Here is a 14353-nt window from a genome sequence, read left to right on the forward strand (position 1 = left end):
ACTATCCGGTTATAGTTTTTTCTTCTGAAAAAGAGCCGCCGTACTAGATCGCCCAGTACGTAAAGGTACCGCCCAACCGTGGACAGATTGCGTGGATGGAAGCTACTATAGAACAGCGTTCCTTCCCCCGGGCCCCACGCGCCCATACACTAAACTACCGCTTTTTACGCCCCCGTTCTTCAAGTTTTTTTTGTTGTCGGGTAGAACAAACTATTACTTTTTCCATTTCTTGTGGAAGAATATTGAAGCTGGGGGGTTCTAAATGGGGTAGTCATATGGTATCACTCGACCCATTGGGACTGTTGGCACAGGATAGATCTATAGATCTGCTCCTACCCAATAACTTTTTATGTGTCTATGTTATCACCAGGTGATTCGATGCTAATGCTTAAAAACTTCTAGAAGTCTAATCAACGGGGCGGAGAACCCGCCATGTACGTGCATGGCTAGAGTAGATGTAGAGATAAGTTTTCGCCACAAAGGCAGGCTTGAATTTCATACATGTCGGGATAAAAACGAGAGAAGAAGAAAAGGCTTTAAAAGTACAACACGAAACCATAAGAAAAACAGAACCTAATTATTCCCCAAAATCCCATTTTCGTTTTTCTATGCACCCTCTGCCCTACACAGGCAAAGGTAAGTTTCTCTAAGGGGTCGTTGGCTCCGCATACCTAACTTCATCATCATCACCTGCCCACACGCCTGGAGTCCTCGGGTTTCCGTATCCTGCAGCTGGTGTTGGCGCGCCTTGGTAATACCCACCTCTGGGGTCCCTGGCTGCGTATCCCGATGCACCTGGTGTCGGGGCAGCGCCATAAGGTGCAGGCGTAGGTGCGGTGTCAGCCCATCCACTACCAGAGTCTCTTGGCGTTGGCGCTGACATCGGACCTGGGGTGGGTGCTGATATAGCGCTAGGTGTAGGTGCGGACATGGGATTCCCAGGGGTAGGTGCGGACATTTCCTTGGATGAATATGAAGGTGGAGCAAAATCCGGGGATGCAGCATTATAGGCTCCAGGTGTGCGGGCACTGTAAGACGACGTGGAAGGACCATCCATGAATGAGTCAGGGCGACCGGGTGTCTTAGAACCGGCATCCCAAGCGCTGCGTTCCGAGTCACCAATATATGGGGTACGGGAGGATGGGTTCCATCTGTGTAGCGTTAGGACGGTTCAAGTGCGCTCAGTAGGTCAGGAGAAAATAGACTTACGCTGGAGTACGATTTCCGGCATATGAAGTGCGACTTCCGTCCATTCCCCAAGCAGGCGTTTTCCCTCCAGCCGTATAAGCAGGTGTACGCCCACCGTCACCACCGGCCATCCAAGCAGGGGTTCTAGAGCCACCAGCCATCCAGGCCGGTGTGCGGCTACCACTGTGATCGACCTGAGGCGTACGGCTACCGCTTTGAGAGGCCCAGGATGGCTGGTCTCTAGGAGGACCTGAACCTCCGTGACCTCCACGGTCTCCTCCACCTCGCCCTCCACCATCACCACGGCCGCCCGGACGGATAAATTCCTGATAACTACGGATTGTGCCAGTGATTGGACTAGGTATCTCGTCAGTTATAATCATCTCCGGGTGGCGAGGGGGAAATACTCTTTAAAGCCCAACTTCTCCTTGTCAATAGAAATCGTCTTATTCTTCGTATGTAGCTCTACTCTCGCCTGTAGGTCTGTAGCATCCTTTACAATTCCCATAAGCCCTTTCTGAGGCCCCATTCTAATAATAATAGTCTGACCAATTGTCCTGTCCCTCCCCCCAACTTTTGGCGGCGGGGCCATAGGTGCATTCTGAGGCCTTCCGTTCCTCTGAAGCGCTGGGTTCATCTTCGTGAGATCTGGACCGGTCTGTGTGGCAACTCTACCACCCTTGGCGACGATCGTGGCAACGGCGTTTTGTCTGGTCACGAACACACCAGAGTTCTCGGCCTGTTCACGATTGTGAAGAAAGACGAAAGCTCGAAAGATGTGCAGAATTACACCTGTACGAGTTTCACCGGCAACCTCTTTCACAGTATCGCCAACGCGGATCTCGGAATTGTTACGATCCGTTGCAACTCCATTTCGACGATTGTTGATTTTGTTTGAAATCTGTGAGGGAACTATCATACGGCTGTTGCCGTTTTGATCAAGCACACGCAGAGAATCGCGGTCTACTTTTGTCACACAGGCTACAGTAGCCATGCTGAAGATAAATCAGTATAGGTCCGGAATTTCGGAGGAGATGGGTAGATCCTACTCAAGCTGGACTAAATCGTGTAAATCATATTTACCCGTTTGACTGACTCCACCTGCATCGCTCGCCTCCGTTAAATCCTTTGAGAAGACCGTAATTTCATTCATATTCAGATCACTGAGAATAGTGACCTTGTCTTCAACCATTCTAACAACCATTCCTACTTCATCTCTGTATTTACTTCCTCCGGTAACCTTGACGTGATCACCTTCTCTAAACTTCTTTCGTAGACCCTTGGAAGGAATCTCAATTCTTTTCCCCCTAAGGTCCCCTTCGGTCACATCCATGGTGACGATATCATTTTGGACACTGGTAACCTTCCCAATGACACCCTGCTGTTCACCGTCATAAACTTCAACAGTGTCTCCAGGCTGATAACTGGACTGTGTGTTTCTCAATGATTGTGCAAGTGCGCCTAGATCCAAATTCTCGGTCCCGTCATCGCCAGTGGAGGATGCGAATTTTGACACCTCTTCAAGTGTTGGGTTAACGTTTTCGGTCTGGACCAAACTAAGCTTCACATCCTTAACGAGGAAACCATCTTCATATTCGTCACCGAGATATGTGAAATTCTTCTTTCCGGCTGAGGTGGTTGTGCCTTGTTGAAGATACTTGGTATGATTCTTCCGAGCATCAATCTCGGAGAAAAGTCTTTGCGGCGGCCGTCCAACGAGAGAATTTCCTTTATTTCCAAAAGGATTTCGCTTCCTTTTTACGCCTGGTGGAAGGTTGTCGTTGTCATCTGGATTATTGCCGTAATCAAGTCTGGGAACCATACGAATCCGAACTTCGAGACCACTAGCAAGGACGTTCTCAACCTGCGCAAGATCACCTTGATACTTGCCGCGCTTGAAGCGAACCCAAGTTCCAGGGGTGATCTCAGCCTTCTTGACAACATACAACAGATCAGGCATTTCCTTGATTGGAACCAGTAAGATCTTTGTCATCGGGTATGCGAATGAAACGCCTTTAAGAGCGTGCATCACATCTGCCTGTTTCCTTGCCTCAAGATAGATATATCCCGGCATAGTGTTCCCTCTCTCGAACGCGCTGGTGATCTGTAATGGCGTTTTCGTCATCTCGCTCTCCTCTTGTTTCTTTAAGATGGAGAATATGATCTCCCTCTCTTTCCCAGGCTTACACTTGACACCCCAGATACTATTATCATGAACCGAGGGCAGCAGTAAACGCCTCGGTACCACCTGGGAATCTCCCAGATTACGCCTCGAGGATCTTCCGTGTCGCTCCTTGAATCCAGCCGCAAGCGCTTCCATATCCTCCGCCTTTTCCTGCTCGAATTTTCGATCAAGCTCACGATGACGGTGGTCGTCGCGCGGGTACATTCTCAGATCATTTAGTTCAGGCTGCTCCCCATCATCAGCAATAAAGCCATCCTCCGCGCGATCTTCATCATCATCCTCGAGATCGTCATCCTCCGCGTCGACTTCTGCTTCGATATCCACGAACATATTTCGCGGGGTTTTGCGGTGGCGCTTTCTTCGAGGCTCCTATATTAACCATTTGATTAAGCAAATGGATACCACCAATTGCATTTCCCCTAGCCGCTACGTGAAGCTGGGTGATAGGGGCTTAACTTACGACCTCCTCGTCTTCCTCCTCGTCCTCATCATCGTCCTCATCGTCATCGTCATCCTCTTCCTCGTCATCTTCCTCCTCTTCGTCGTCCACAGCTACGGGGACTGCGTTGACCTCATCATCAGGTTCCCCTTCGGCATCTTGGTCGCCATGCGCAATTCCGGCGCTGAAATCCTGGTCGTCTTCGTCTGATTCGTCGAATTCTTGGTTATGTAAGTTCGATGTAGCCATGGTGTTTAATATTAGGAGGAGTGATAGAAGATAGACTGGGAGAATGTCGCGTATGGGCGGGGGGTAGGTTGTCCTTATATACTCACGGGCAAGGCGTGGAGCTTTTGGAGAACCGGAAAGGTCACGAAGAGCAAAACAAAGCTCGGAGCTGTGGCGTCTGCCTTGGCACATGCTGGGCCCCAGGCAGGGTAATCATAAACTGGCGCTCGGCTCGCTCAGCATGTAGCGACACCTAACCCTGATTTCCATGTACATACAGTACTGTACAGGTATTTACCAAAGTTACATTCAAAAATAAGTACGAGAATAAATTACACTCTAGGATTTTATGGTCCCCCCCACTGCATCACATTATATACGTACATTTAAGTTCCTAATATATACATATACATAAACGAATTAACGTGCTTGACGGTGAAACCGCCCATGACAGGGATTCCGCTCATGCTTATGTAATCGATTTTTATGCATTCAATTCAATCATTTCCCCGACCTCAATACCCTCCCGCTGCCAACAAGTATACTAACTACATTAGAAGAACTTGTAGTAAAGTCCTGATCATATATGGAACACTTTCCCTGCTTGTGACAAGGGGTTGACACAAATTCACTTTCCCCGCTACTTGACCATTTCTCCTTCTCACTGGCCCGTAACCCACCCACTCCACCCTCATGTACTTCTAGATCAGAATCTAAACTAATGATAACTTTTTTTGATATCCGAACATTCTTTTTTTCCTTTGGTGGGGTGCTGGGGGCAGTTCCTTCCTCTAAATTCGCTTTTTTAGCCCTCCCTCTAGGGTTTCTTTTCTTTTCTTTTTTAATTTTATCAACGGTTTCCCTCTCTTCTTTCATTCTCAATACATCCTCAGTAGTGATGACCTTTGCTTTAGTGATTCTCCGCTTATCATTTGTCTTTGCTTTGGGCTTATTCTCAACTCTTTGCTTGTATTGTCGGTGCATTTCCTCCCCAATTTCCTTGTCAGTGATGGCACCTTGGAGACCTTTATTAAGCTGTGTGATAATAGCTTTTAGCCGGCGAGCACTGTTTGTATTACCCTTTAGTAGTCCCGCTGCTTGTCTAGCAAGGCTAATTGCACTTCTTGAAGTCCTGGGAGTTGCGGATACTGTCATGGGCGGGCGGAACTTTGAAAGCTCGGCGTTCTTGGCGTCCAGGGTCTTTTCCCTATCAATGACTTTGCGGGGATTGAAAGGAATGATGCCAGTCTTTCTCCATGCACTGAGGATATTGTCCTTTGTAAATGCGAGATTTCTGGCTGGAAATAAAAGCCTATATTCAATTAATATACCAATTTCCAGATAGTTAGTTGTTAGAAAGCAGTTTTAATGGTACGTACTGGAGGAAGATTCCTTTATTGATTCCTGTTTCTCCCGCCTCAACTAAAAGATTCAACCCGTTACTATAATGGGTTTGTAGGGGACTGCATATGCCGACATCAAGAGGTTGTAATATATGCGTGGAGTGGGCAGGAAGACAGAGGGGTATAATCCGATGGCTCAAGCAAAAATCGAAAAATTCCCAAGTTAAGTGGCTAGTATGCCCATCTAGGATTAGGAGACGATAATCACCATTGGCTTTGTTTATAATTAGTTGCTGGATATGAGATTGAGCTTTGAAGTACGATTGATTGCTTACTGTTTAGCTGAGTTGGGTTCAAAGTCCTTGACTAGCCATTCGAAACCAAGCTTTTGGTCACTCCAACCTTTCGGGGAGTAGCCAAATACTGCTTTGTCACTATCTTTCAATGCTGCGTAACAGCCCATATAGTGACCATCACCTTTGTTTATTATCATTGGTGGTAAGGTGCGACCGTCACCACTGATAGCCTCAATGACGGTCACCCAAACTCGGCTACCGTCATGCGTCAATCGCGGATTTCTCCTCCTCTTTTTACAGATCACCTTGCAGCGTTTAGCCACACCCATCATGAAACCTTTTTCGTCCATATTGTAAGTATTTTGAGGCTGAATATTAAACTTCTTGGTCACCTCATTTAACTGTTTCCATATTGATTAGAAAGAGTTTTAAACGGGGAAATTGAACTTTTACCTTGCGAAAATAATCTTTTAACGCTTCCAGATTTGATGCTTAGGCTCTCTGGCGATCTAAGCGATTGCTGAGCTTAGTCGCTACATCAGGGTTGCGATCGAGGAATCTAGTAAGCCAATGTTTTCCTAGATTTCGATGACTGGTGCGGTTTTTGACCAATACAGCCGCCATTTCCTTTACTATTGCTATTCGAGGTGGGAAGCCCCACTCATCCATCTTCAAAATCCATCGGACAATTGATTTCTCCTCTTGCTCAGTTAAAAGCTGTTGATGCTGATGACTTTCCTTTCTACTTTGGGCCCCTCCAAGTCTATCACGTAGAGTTGAGTAGGCAATTGAGTACTTCTCTGCTGTTGCCCTTATTGATGGTTCTGTACTCTTTCTGTAGTGATGAATTGCCAAAATCATCCGCTCCTCCCGCTCATCCTTCTCTCTCTGTGATAGTCGACCCATTATTCGTTGTTGTTTGGTTCTGTGATGCCTCGTACTCTTTCTACAGTGATGGGAGCTCGTTTGCTACCTCTGGCTCGGCGCCGAGCGGAATCCCTGTCATGGGCGGTTTCACGGTAAAGTACGTTATAGGGTTTAAACGTCCATATGTTATACCGCGTAATGTGTATCCACCACTAGGTGTAGAGCAGTACTTTATCATGTAGACAAAACACTTCTAAGAGATGTATACAAATTCTTCGAAATAGACTATTCTAGCCTTATATATGTATATGGAACTTATCGGAGGTGCACATGAAGCAATTCCCTTAAATCTATTCGTTAAATAACCTATGGCTCAGTTCATAGACAGCAAGTACTACATAAGTGAATTTCTCAAATATCCATGGCCATCAGATATTCCGGTAAACCCAAATGCCTTCTTACATATTGAAGAAAGTGTCGTAAAGTACATGTACAAGACCAACCCCCCCCCCCCCCCCCAAAAAAAAAAAAAAAAAAAAAAAAAAATTGGAAAATTGGAAAATAGAAATAACGAAAACGGAAAATTGGAAAATTGGAAAATTGGAAAATTGGAAAATGGAAAATGGAAAATGGAAAAGGAAAACAAAGCAGGAAAGAAAGGAAAAGAAAAAACGCCCCATTCATCTCTGAAAAAGAAAGAACTTGAATATACCTATACAATTGTATTGTCCAATTTATCCCATCAAGTCAATTCATGTCCAACGTTCTGCGCATCACCTTTTCTCTACATTGGTACATCCTCCATCTCGACAAGATCATCGTCATCATCATCATCAATCTGGATAACATCCCCAGCGCCTCCATTTGCCTCCCCTCCTTCACCAGGTTCTTTCTGACTATCAGGCTTATACTCGTCCTTCAACTGCCACTTCCCAACGTAAGGTCCGTTTCGATTGATCTGTGCAATTTCTTCGAGAACTGACTTGAGGTACTGTTCAGGCTGTACGAGCCTCTCACGGAGGCCCTTCATTGACCAATATTCGTGCTCGCCAAAACATGTAAAAAGCGCCGAGACAAGTTCGGCGTGTGGAATACGTGCAGCCTTATTGTCGGTTGGTTTTCGTACTTTCTCGGTTTGTTTCTATAATAAAAATTAGAAGCGAAATAAGAGTAAAGCGCCATGTAGGAGAGACATACAATAAATGCGCTGAAACTCTTTGAACCAGCACCTGTAGTACCCGGCGCCAACAAGTTTCCACCAATATGCTGATCGTCCAAAAACTTTGTCGTAACTCTCGGGGTATTTGCCTGATCGAATTTGGAAGCTTGAAAAGCCTTATACTCCGTATTCAATACCGGACTCATAGAGCACTCGTGTCTGACCGTTCCTGCTAATGCCGTCCGTTCTGGGTCCCAATAAACATTAGCTCTAAGTGTTAGCAGGAAGCGCAGTAACGTACTCGGTATAGCCTTCCTTATATATGGCTGGAATCTCTGTGGCTTCCCCCAATTTCCTTTTCCGCCTCCACCACCACCGCCGCCACCTCTGTCACCGCCGCCCTCCTTATTCCGATCCTGGTAGAGAAATCTCGGCGGCATTGGCGGCTCCCCTTCTTTTACTCCACCGGTATTCATCTTACTCGAAAATCCCGGCATATCCTTTTCCGTAAACACAAATGTGTTCGTAACTTCCATGTTGGTAATTCGGAGGTCATACTCTGTAGGCACATCTCCATTCACCTCATTTCGCTCCAAAGATAATTTAAGCTACTCGATGTTAGCGAGCCAACACTCCACGACCTCCAAAGTCGACTTAAGACGAACCTGCTCGTTATTGTTCGGGTTGACCTTCACAACCCCCAACACAATCTCCTCATCCTCATCGATATCATTCCAGCGCTCCGCTACAAAGCTTGGTAGCTTAACGAGCCAAACGGCTTTACTGCCCTCGACCATATCAAGATCCCCGGCATCCTCGTATAGTTCATCATCGGACTCAGGCTTTATGGATGGAATGCTGGTCATATCGATATCTTGGTTCTCAGATTTAGGCTCGAGCTTTGTGCCTGGGTCAGGTTTGACGGTAGCCATTATAGCGGGTTATGGTGAGATCCTAAGTATTGTAAGGGTTGAAAGAGTGGGAGTAGTGGTGAGGCGTGAAGTGGTTGGTTTGAGTAGGATTCTTTGTCTGCGCGTTGGATGTTCGACATTGTATCCGCGGCACTAATTCACGCGTGTAGCTTAGGCATTGTGTCACTGATACCATTTGTGCGCCAGGTAAGGGTATAGCTAGTACCATTCTCCCACCTATCAATGCGATCATTGATATGCCAATACAAGCTAGTATCACTACTAGGCGTATCTATGGAACCATCTGGTAGAACTCACTCTCTAGATAGCTTGGCTCATAGGTACTGAGAAATGAGCGAATGAAATGCGTGGACCAAAATATTTGTATGCAGGTGGGATGTGCATGGGTCTAACACAGGTTACATGTATTGGGGGGTCCTTGGCGGTTATTTTTAAGGATACATTTACATCGGTATCTATCCCGCGATCCAAGTTTGTAACAGTACCAAGCCTTCTTTGGGATCTTGGCCAGATCTAAGTAGCCATGGTCGTAGGAATTCAAGCTCTTCCGTTTGAGGTGAGTTTATTTCAATCCTTTGTTCTCTGCTGGTGAATACCTGCAGTAATATCTATTATCACCAAATATAAACCAATCATCCTAACCTACACATCCCGGACAGTTAATCGAACAGATAGCCACCAATCTTACTGCCATCGATGACCTCAATAACTTTTCCCGAGCCTGTCGAACTTTTCATTCCGCATCCCAATTTGTCTACCGCGAGCTCTTCCTGAGCACCTACGACCGTCCAAATGGTGGGGACTACAACTATGCGCACAACTACCGTTGGAGAAAGATTATCCTCGAAAAATTCTTAAGATCCAACCACTATAGAGTCGAAAACTTAACGCAGAACCAAGTGAGGGTCAAGGTAGTAGAAGATGTGCCACTTACAATAGAATTCCTTGAAGGGGTTCGAGATCTTATCTTCGGTCTATCCACCCGTTCCTATATAATATCAACATACACTAACACACATCACAGAAGCAACCTCTAAGAATTTCGCGCAGCTCGAAAGCTTTGCCTCTAAATCCCGCAACCTCCTTATTTCTTCGCACCTCAAAGCTCCCCAGACGCAATACTTCATGATTGTGCAAATTCTACTCACTAATATTGCCCTTACCAACCGCATAGTTTGGGCAGACAGTGAACACTGCAGCACCAATACTCAGGCTCTCGCATACGGTGAGGCGGGCAGGAAGCTCTTTGCAAATGATTATGCAGATGAAGATGATATAATCCAGATATGGGCTACTGCGAACCTTTTCTTATTACATTTAGGAAATCGCATTTCTGGATCGGAAAGCTTGGGGTTGAAATTGACATTTGATGAAATTTGCGGAGAAGAACGAGGGGCGCCGGATTTATGGAAGAATAACTTGTGGGTTGACGTAGAGCCGGAATTTCACAGGTATTGGTTTGGATTATATGGTAGGCCATATTATAAAATTATAGTAATTTGGATTTTGAAGTGGGAGTTGGCTGAAGCGTGCTTGTGAGCTGACCTGTGGACGCAATAGTGTATCTCGATCCACCAGATCTTCAGGCGCTTCATACCTTCCGCCTCAATGGCGAGGTGCATCAGGAAGACCACTATGACGGCAAACTGACCGTAGCACCCTCTTCTTCTTTCTACGTTTGACTATTCTAACTTTCACTTCCAACACAGATAATGGAGTTTCTTACTAAAACACCCACGACTTTCGTCGGCACCGGCACCGACGCGGATGAACCCTTCACCATACAAGGCAGCATTAAGCCCCTCCCCACTTTTTACTCAATATTTAAATTCCGCCGTGTCTCTTTCACGACTAGCTACAGCGCCGGCGATGGCTGGTCGTATGAGGGGTGCTTACTACCAAATTCACAAACCATCCTTGGGAGCTGGTCTACTTCGGACGAGGATACAGATGATCCCATGCCCCCTCGGGGTCCGTTTATCATGTGGGCAGTAGGGAAAGAGGACTGGGAGTATGAGAAAGCACTTAGGGATGCTGAGGGTAGGGTTGGAGAAGAGGACGATTTTTTGAACTTTTAGAAATTCGGAAGCGATTGGTTGTCAGTTTAAATATATCTTGCATTATGTCTGCGGGCTTATGAAGTCACACACAGACATACTAAAATTACACATGAAATGAACGATAAAAACATAAAGAAAACAATAAAGCCCGGCCCAAGAAGAAATAGAAGGGAAAAAGTTGAGATCAATGAAAAGAAAAGAAAAGAAGGATAGGGCAGGAGGGCTTGCACCAGTCTTCCTCCTACCCTGGTCCTATCATCACTAACCCCGGGCTAGTATCCCCTAGTTTTTTAACATGAAGAAACGAGACAAGCTTGAGTATATGAGAAAGATAAGATACACGGAATTGAATGAAGGTAGGTTTATGCTGTAAAAACTGGTGAAAAAATAGGGGAGAGGGGTTTTATATCGGTCCAACGGAGAAGGGCAAAAATGGTACAAGAAAAAAAGGAAAATTCACATTGGACCTTCGCGACATCTCTTTAAAACTTTCTTTCACATACTATTCTCTCCCACGCACATGTTGCTTTGGTATGGATTACATAAGGAGTTGACCGAATTTTTGAGTTTTGAAAAAGAGGAATTCAAGAGAATTGAAGATAAGGAAAAGGGAAACGAAAAAGAATAAACAGTTACAAACCCCCAACGCTTTTTTTTTTTGCGCCCAAAAACGCCTTATATTGTCAACTCTCCTTTTCCCTCTGTTTTTAAAAATTCGTATGTGTTATTAATGGAAGGGGTTGGGATAAACCCGATAGCTTTTCTTTTCACCGGAACGAGCAAGGCAAGCAAGAGAGCATGATGGTGATAGTATGGAGGTACATAGAGATTGGTTTGCATCACGCTTTGTTTGGCTTTTTCTTTTCTTCATGGCTCTCGCTTTATCTTGATTTTAGGGTTGATATCGACATCCTGTAATACGTATTAGTACCAAGCGTTAATAATACAGGAGGTGTCGAATGCATTACAAGAGAATTACTCACGTCCGCCTTCCTCTTCACTCCACCGGCACCCACATCTGGAGTTCCCGCTCTACTACGTGGGGTGCCTGCGGCCTTATCTTTACTTGCCTCAGCATGGCAGCTGGCATGGAATATGCGGCCCCCAACCTGCTTTGCGTCCATAAATACGAATTCTTCTGTTTCCTCGTGCCACTGATACTTGAGTTCTTCCTGACATATAGGGCACACAGTACGGGTAGGGGATGTTTCAGAAACCACTACATATTGTTCCTTCGGATCTTGCTCTGGCTTCCCGGTGGTTGAGAACTCGGCATTTTCAGGGCCACCGGGCGCGAGCGAAGAGCTGTCTTCGCCATCGTCGCGCGATTTTATCCATTCCTGACGATTAGTTGGTCAGTGCGTTTCATAGACATAAATGAGACACTTTGTTACGTGGATTATTACCTCTTCACCCAAATACCAACTTCTGTGCTGTCCACGCTTCATGGACTCAGCCATTCTCTGATGTACACGGAAGTGCCAGTCTAGATGAGAAGCTTTCTCTTTCTTTCCCTGTTCAGTATCTGCAAAACGTCTTGCGCAAGAACTGCACTGATTCGGTAGAGCTTCGTTCAGCATTGGAAGGAGGTGTGGTCGTGGTCTTTAATAAGCAGCAAAAAATAAATAAATCACCAACTCTCATCAGCATACGTCTTTCTACGAGGATAATAATCTATAGAACTAGCCCTTCCACGAAAAAATAAAGAAACAATGGAACAAAAAATCATGGGAGAGAGTGCACCGCGTAGCTATTACATTTTAAGGGACATAGATTTCATTTCTACGTCTATTGAGCGCCAGTCCAGCTTCCCCTGCCTTTGCGGGGGTGTTTGGGTCAATGGCGGGGGTATAAAACTGCCTCCAGGTGGGGCAAAAAGAAATGAAGGCAGCGCTGATGGCGGCGGAGGTGGTGGCGGCGGAGGTGGGACAGCACCTCCCATCATTCCTGGGAGTAAACCTGCTTTTTGAAGTGATGCTATCAATGATGCCGTATCTCCATTTAATGCCATCGAAAAGTTAGGAAGTTGCGGTAGTCCTGGAGCTACTGGCACTGGCGGTGGAGGTGGCGGCGGTGGGGGAAGATTCATGAATGGCTTCTGCGTCGCAGTCGCCAATAAAGCCGCAAGATCCTGGGACGAAAAGGGCAACTGAACCGGAGGTGGTGGTGGCGGCGGTGGTGGTGGGGGCGGTGGTAGAGCCATCACGGGGGGAGGTGTTGGATTTGCCAACCTTTTAACCTGATCCCTGACTGATGCAAGTTGCGCTGGAGGGAGTTGTTGAGTCTTTAAGATATGCTGTAAGTCAAGTAATGCCTTCAATCTTTTCTGTATATCTTGGTTAAGTGGATCTTCTGCAAAGCGTTTCTGCGATGTTTCAATTAGACCAGATATATCACTATGCAAACTGTCTACACTAGCAACAGGGGGTAGTTGCTGAGACATTCCCGCAGACGGCGTGAGATGGTGATTCGCCGGCGGCTGGGACACATGAGGATGAGAATTTATACTGGAATAATTTTGATGATTGTTGTTTCCACCCACCGTACTTCGACTATATGCTCCTAAACCATTCTGACTATACTCATAAGCTTGTCCATTTGGATACTGTTGGGCAGCACCATTCATGACAGGGGGTGTACCCCGATATTGTGGTGGTGGTGGTGTCGGAACACCTGGGCGATTATAACCTTTTGGGTCCTGGGCCTGCTTCATCTGTTTCTGCTGAGTCTGAAGCGCCACTGTCCGGGCTTTGATTAAAGCATTGTCGATTTTCCGGGTGACTTCCGAAGAGAAAACCGGAGATGTAGATGATGAATTTGGCACTGGCTGCTTCCAAGTATGCAACATTTCCTCAAGTTTGCGTCTGATTTGGGGGTCCACCTTGGAATATGCACCCATAAATGTAGAATACAGATCTCTCTGGAAGAATAGAGTATACGGGGTCCCAACATTCTTTGCTATAGAATCCAACAGATACAGTGCCGGGAGCTTTTTGGCTGGGGCTGCCTATTTTGAGGGGGAAGGAACGTTAGCAATCTAGCTGCGCATCGAATTTATTTACGCAAAAGATCATGCACAATAGATATAATGATAACTATGATCTTGAGTCATAATATTTGTAATCAAGTGAAGGCAAGGGAATGGATCAAGACGCGTCGCATATATCGAGGCAGCAAGCCCGGGAGCGTCGACAAAGAGGGCGCACAATATAGTCCAGACCGCCTTAACTTAAGGAAATTTAGGAGGCTTACTTTATTGATGTGATCTTCGATGGACCGAGCGATTGCCTGCGCCGCGTGAATGTTTTCCTTTGCGATGACCGTGAGATTGCTGATTTCATATCTCGAGTTGAAATGTAAATCCTCCAACGATGACTTATAATCTTCAGCTATCTCCTCGGAAGAGAGTTGTGTGGAAGACATCGGGATAATGGCTGACAAAAAAATGAAAGATTGTAAGGTGGAAAAGGTCGCGCGAAAAGCAGACAGGCAGTCAGGTAGCAGCGCACAACACACTCTCTCTTGAACTTCCTTTTCTCTCTTGATCTTCAAGTCTTTTGGTAGATGTCTCTAACTATTCACTTTCACAAAAAGGAAAAGCAATACGAGACTCCGGAGCCGAATCAAAACACACGCGATTCACTTCTGTTTGTCCC

At 46.0% G+C, this 14353-nt stretch overlaps 4 protein-coding genes across 4 annotated transcripts; 1 reads left to right on the plus strand and 3 right to left on the minus strand.

The window, feature by feature from the left end:
• Nucleotides 1–646: 646 nt before the first annotated feature.
• On the minus strand, nt 647–4061 carry LAJ45_06255 (uncharacterized protein; the record flags this gene model as incomplete). The annotated part of the gene is made up of 5 exons (XM_046115819.1): nt 647–1151; nt 1210–1545; nt 1596–2183; nt 2238–3742; nt 3834–4061. 5 exons carry the CDS (start codon nt 4059–4061, stop codon nt 647–649), a joined length of 3162 nt encoding a protein of 1053 aa, XP_045970928.1.
• A 3269-nt stretch (nt 4062–7330) lies between these two features.
• LAJ45_06256 (uncharacterized protein) lies at nt 7331–8637 on the minus strand (the record flags this gene model as incomplete). The annotated part of the gene is made up of 4 exons (XM_046115820.1): nt 7331–7687; nt 7744–7952; nt 8007–8313; nt 8371–8637. The coding sequence occupies 4 exons, from the start codon at nt 8635–8637 to the stop codon at nt 7331–7333; spliced, it is 1140 nt and encodes a 379-aa protein (XP_045970929.1).
• A 523-nt stretch (nt 8638–9160) lies between these two features.
• On the plus strand, nt 9161–10715 carry LAJ45_06257 (uncharacterized protein; the record flags this gene model as incomplete). The annotated part of the gene is made up of 6 exons (XM_046115821.1): nt 9161–9193; nt 9297–9609; nt 9662–9862; nt 9959–10108; nt 10198–10289; nt 10347–10715. The coding sequence occupies 6 exons, from the start codon at nt 9161–9163 to the stop codon at nt 10713–10715; spliced, it is 1158 nt and encodes a 385-aa protein (XP_045970930.1).
• Nucleotides 10716–11564: 849 nt separating this feature from the next.
• On the minus strand, nt 11565–14120 carry LAJ45_06258 (uncharacterized protein; the record flags this gene model as incomplete). The annotated part of the gene is made up of 6 exons (XM_046115822.1): nt 11565–11609; nt 11681–12037; nt 12104–12299; nt 12455–13176; nt 13240–13704; nt 13950–14120. The coding sequence occupies 6 exons, from the start codon at nt 14118–14120 to the stop codon at nt 11565–11567; spliced, it is 1956 nt and encodes a 651-aa protein (XP_045970931.1).
• Between the last annotated feature and the right edge of the window lie 233 nt (nt 14121–14353).

Source organism: Morchella importuna (genome assembly GCF_003444635.1).
Source record: "Morchella importuna strain M04M26 chromosome Unknown Morimp01GS018, whole genome shotgun sequence".
Taxonomy (NCBI): Eukaryota; Fungi; Ascomycota; class Pezizomycetes; order Pezizales; family Morchellaceae; genus Morchella; species Morchella importuna.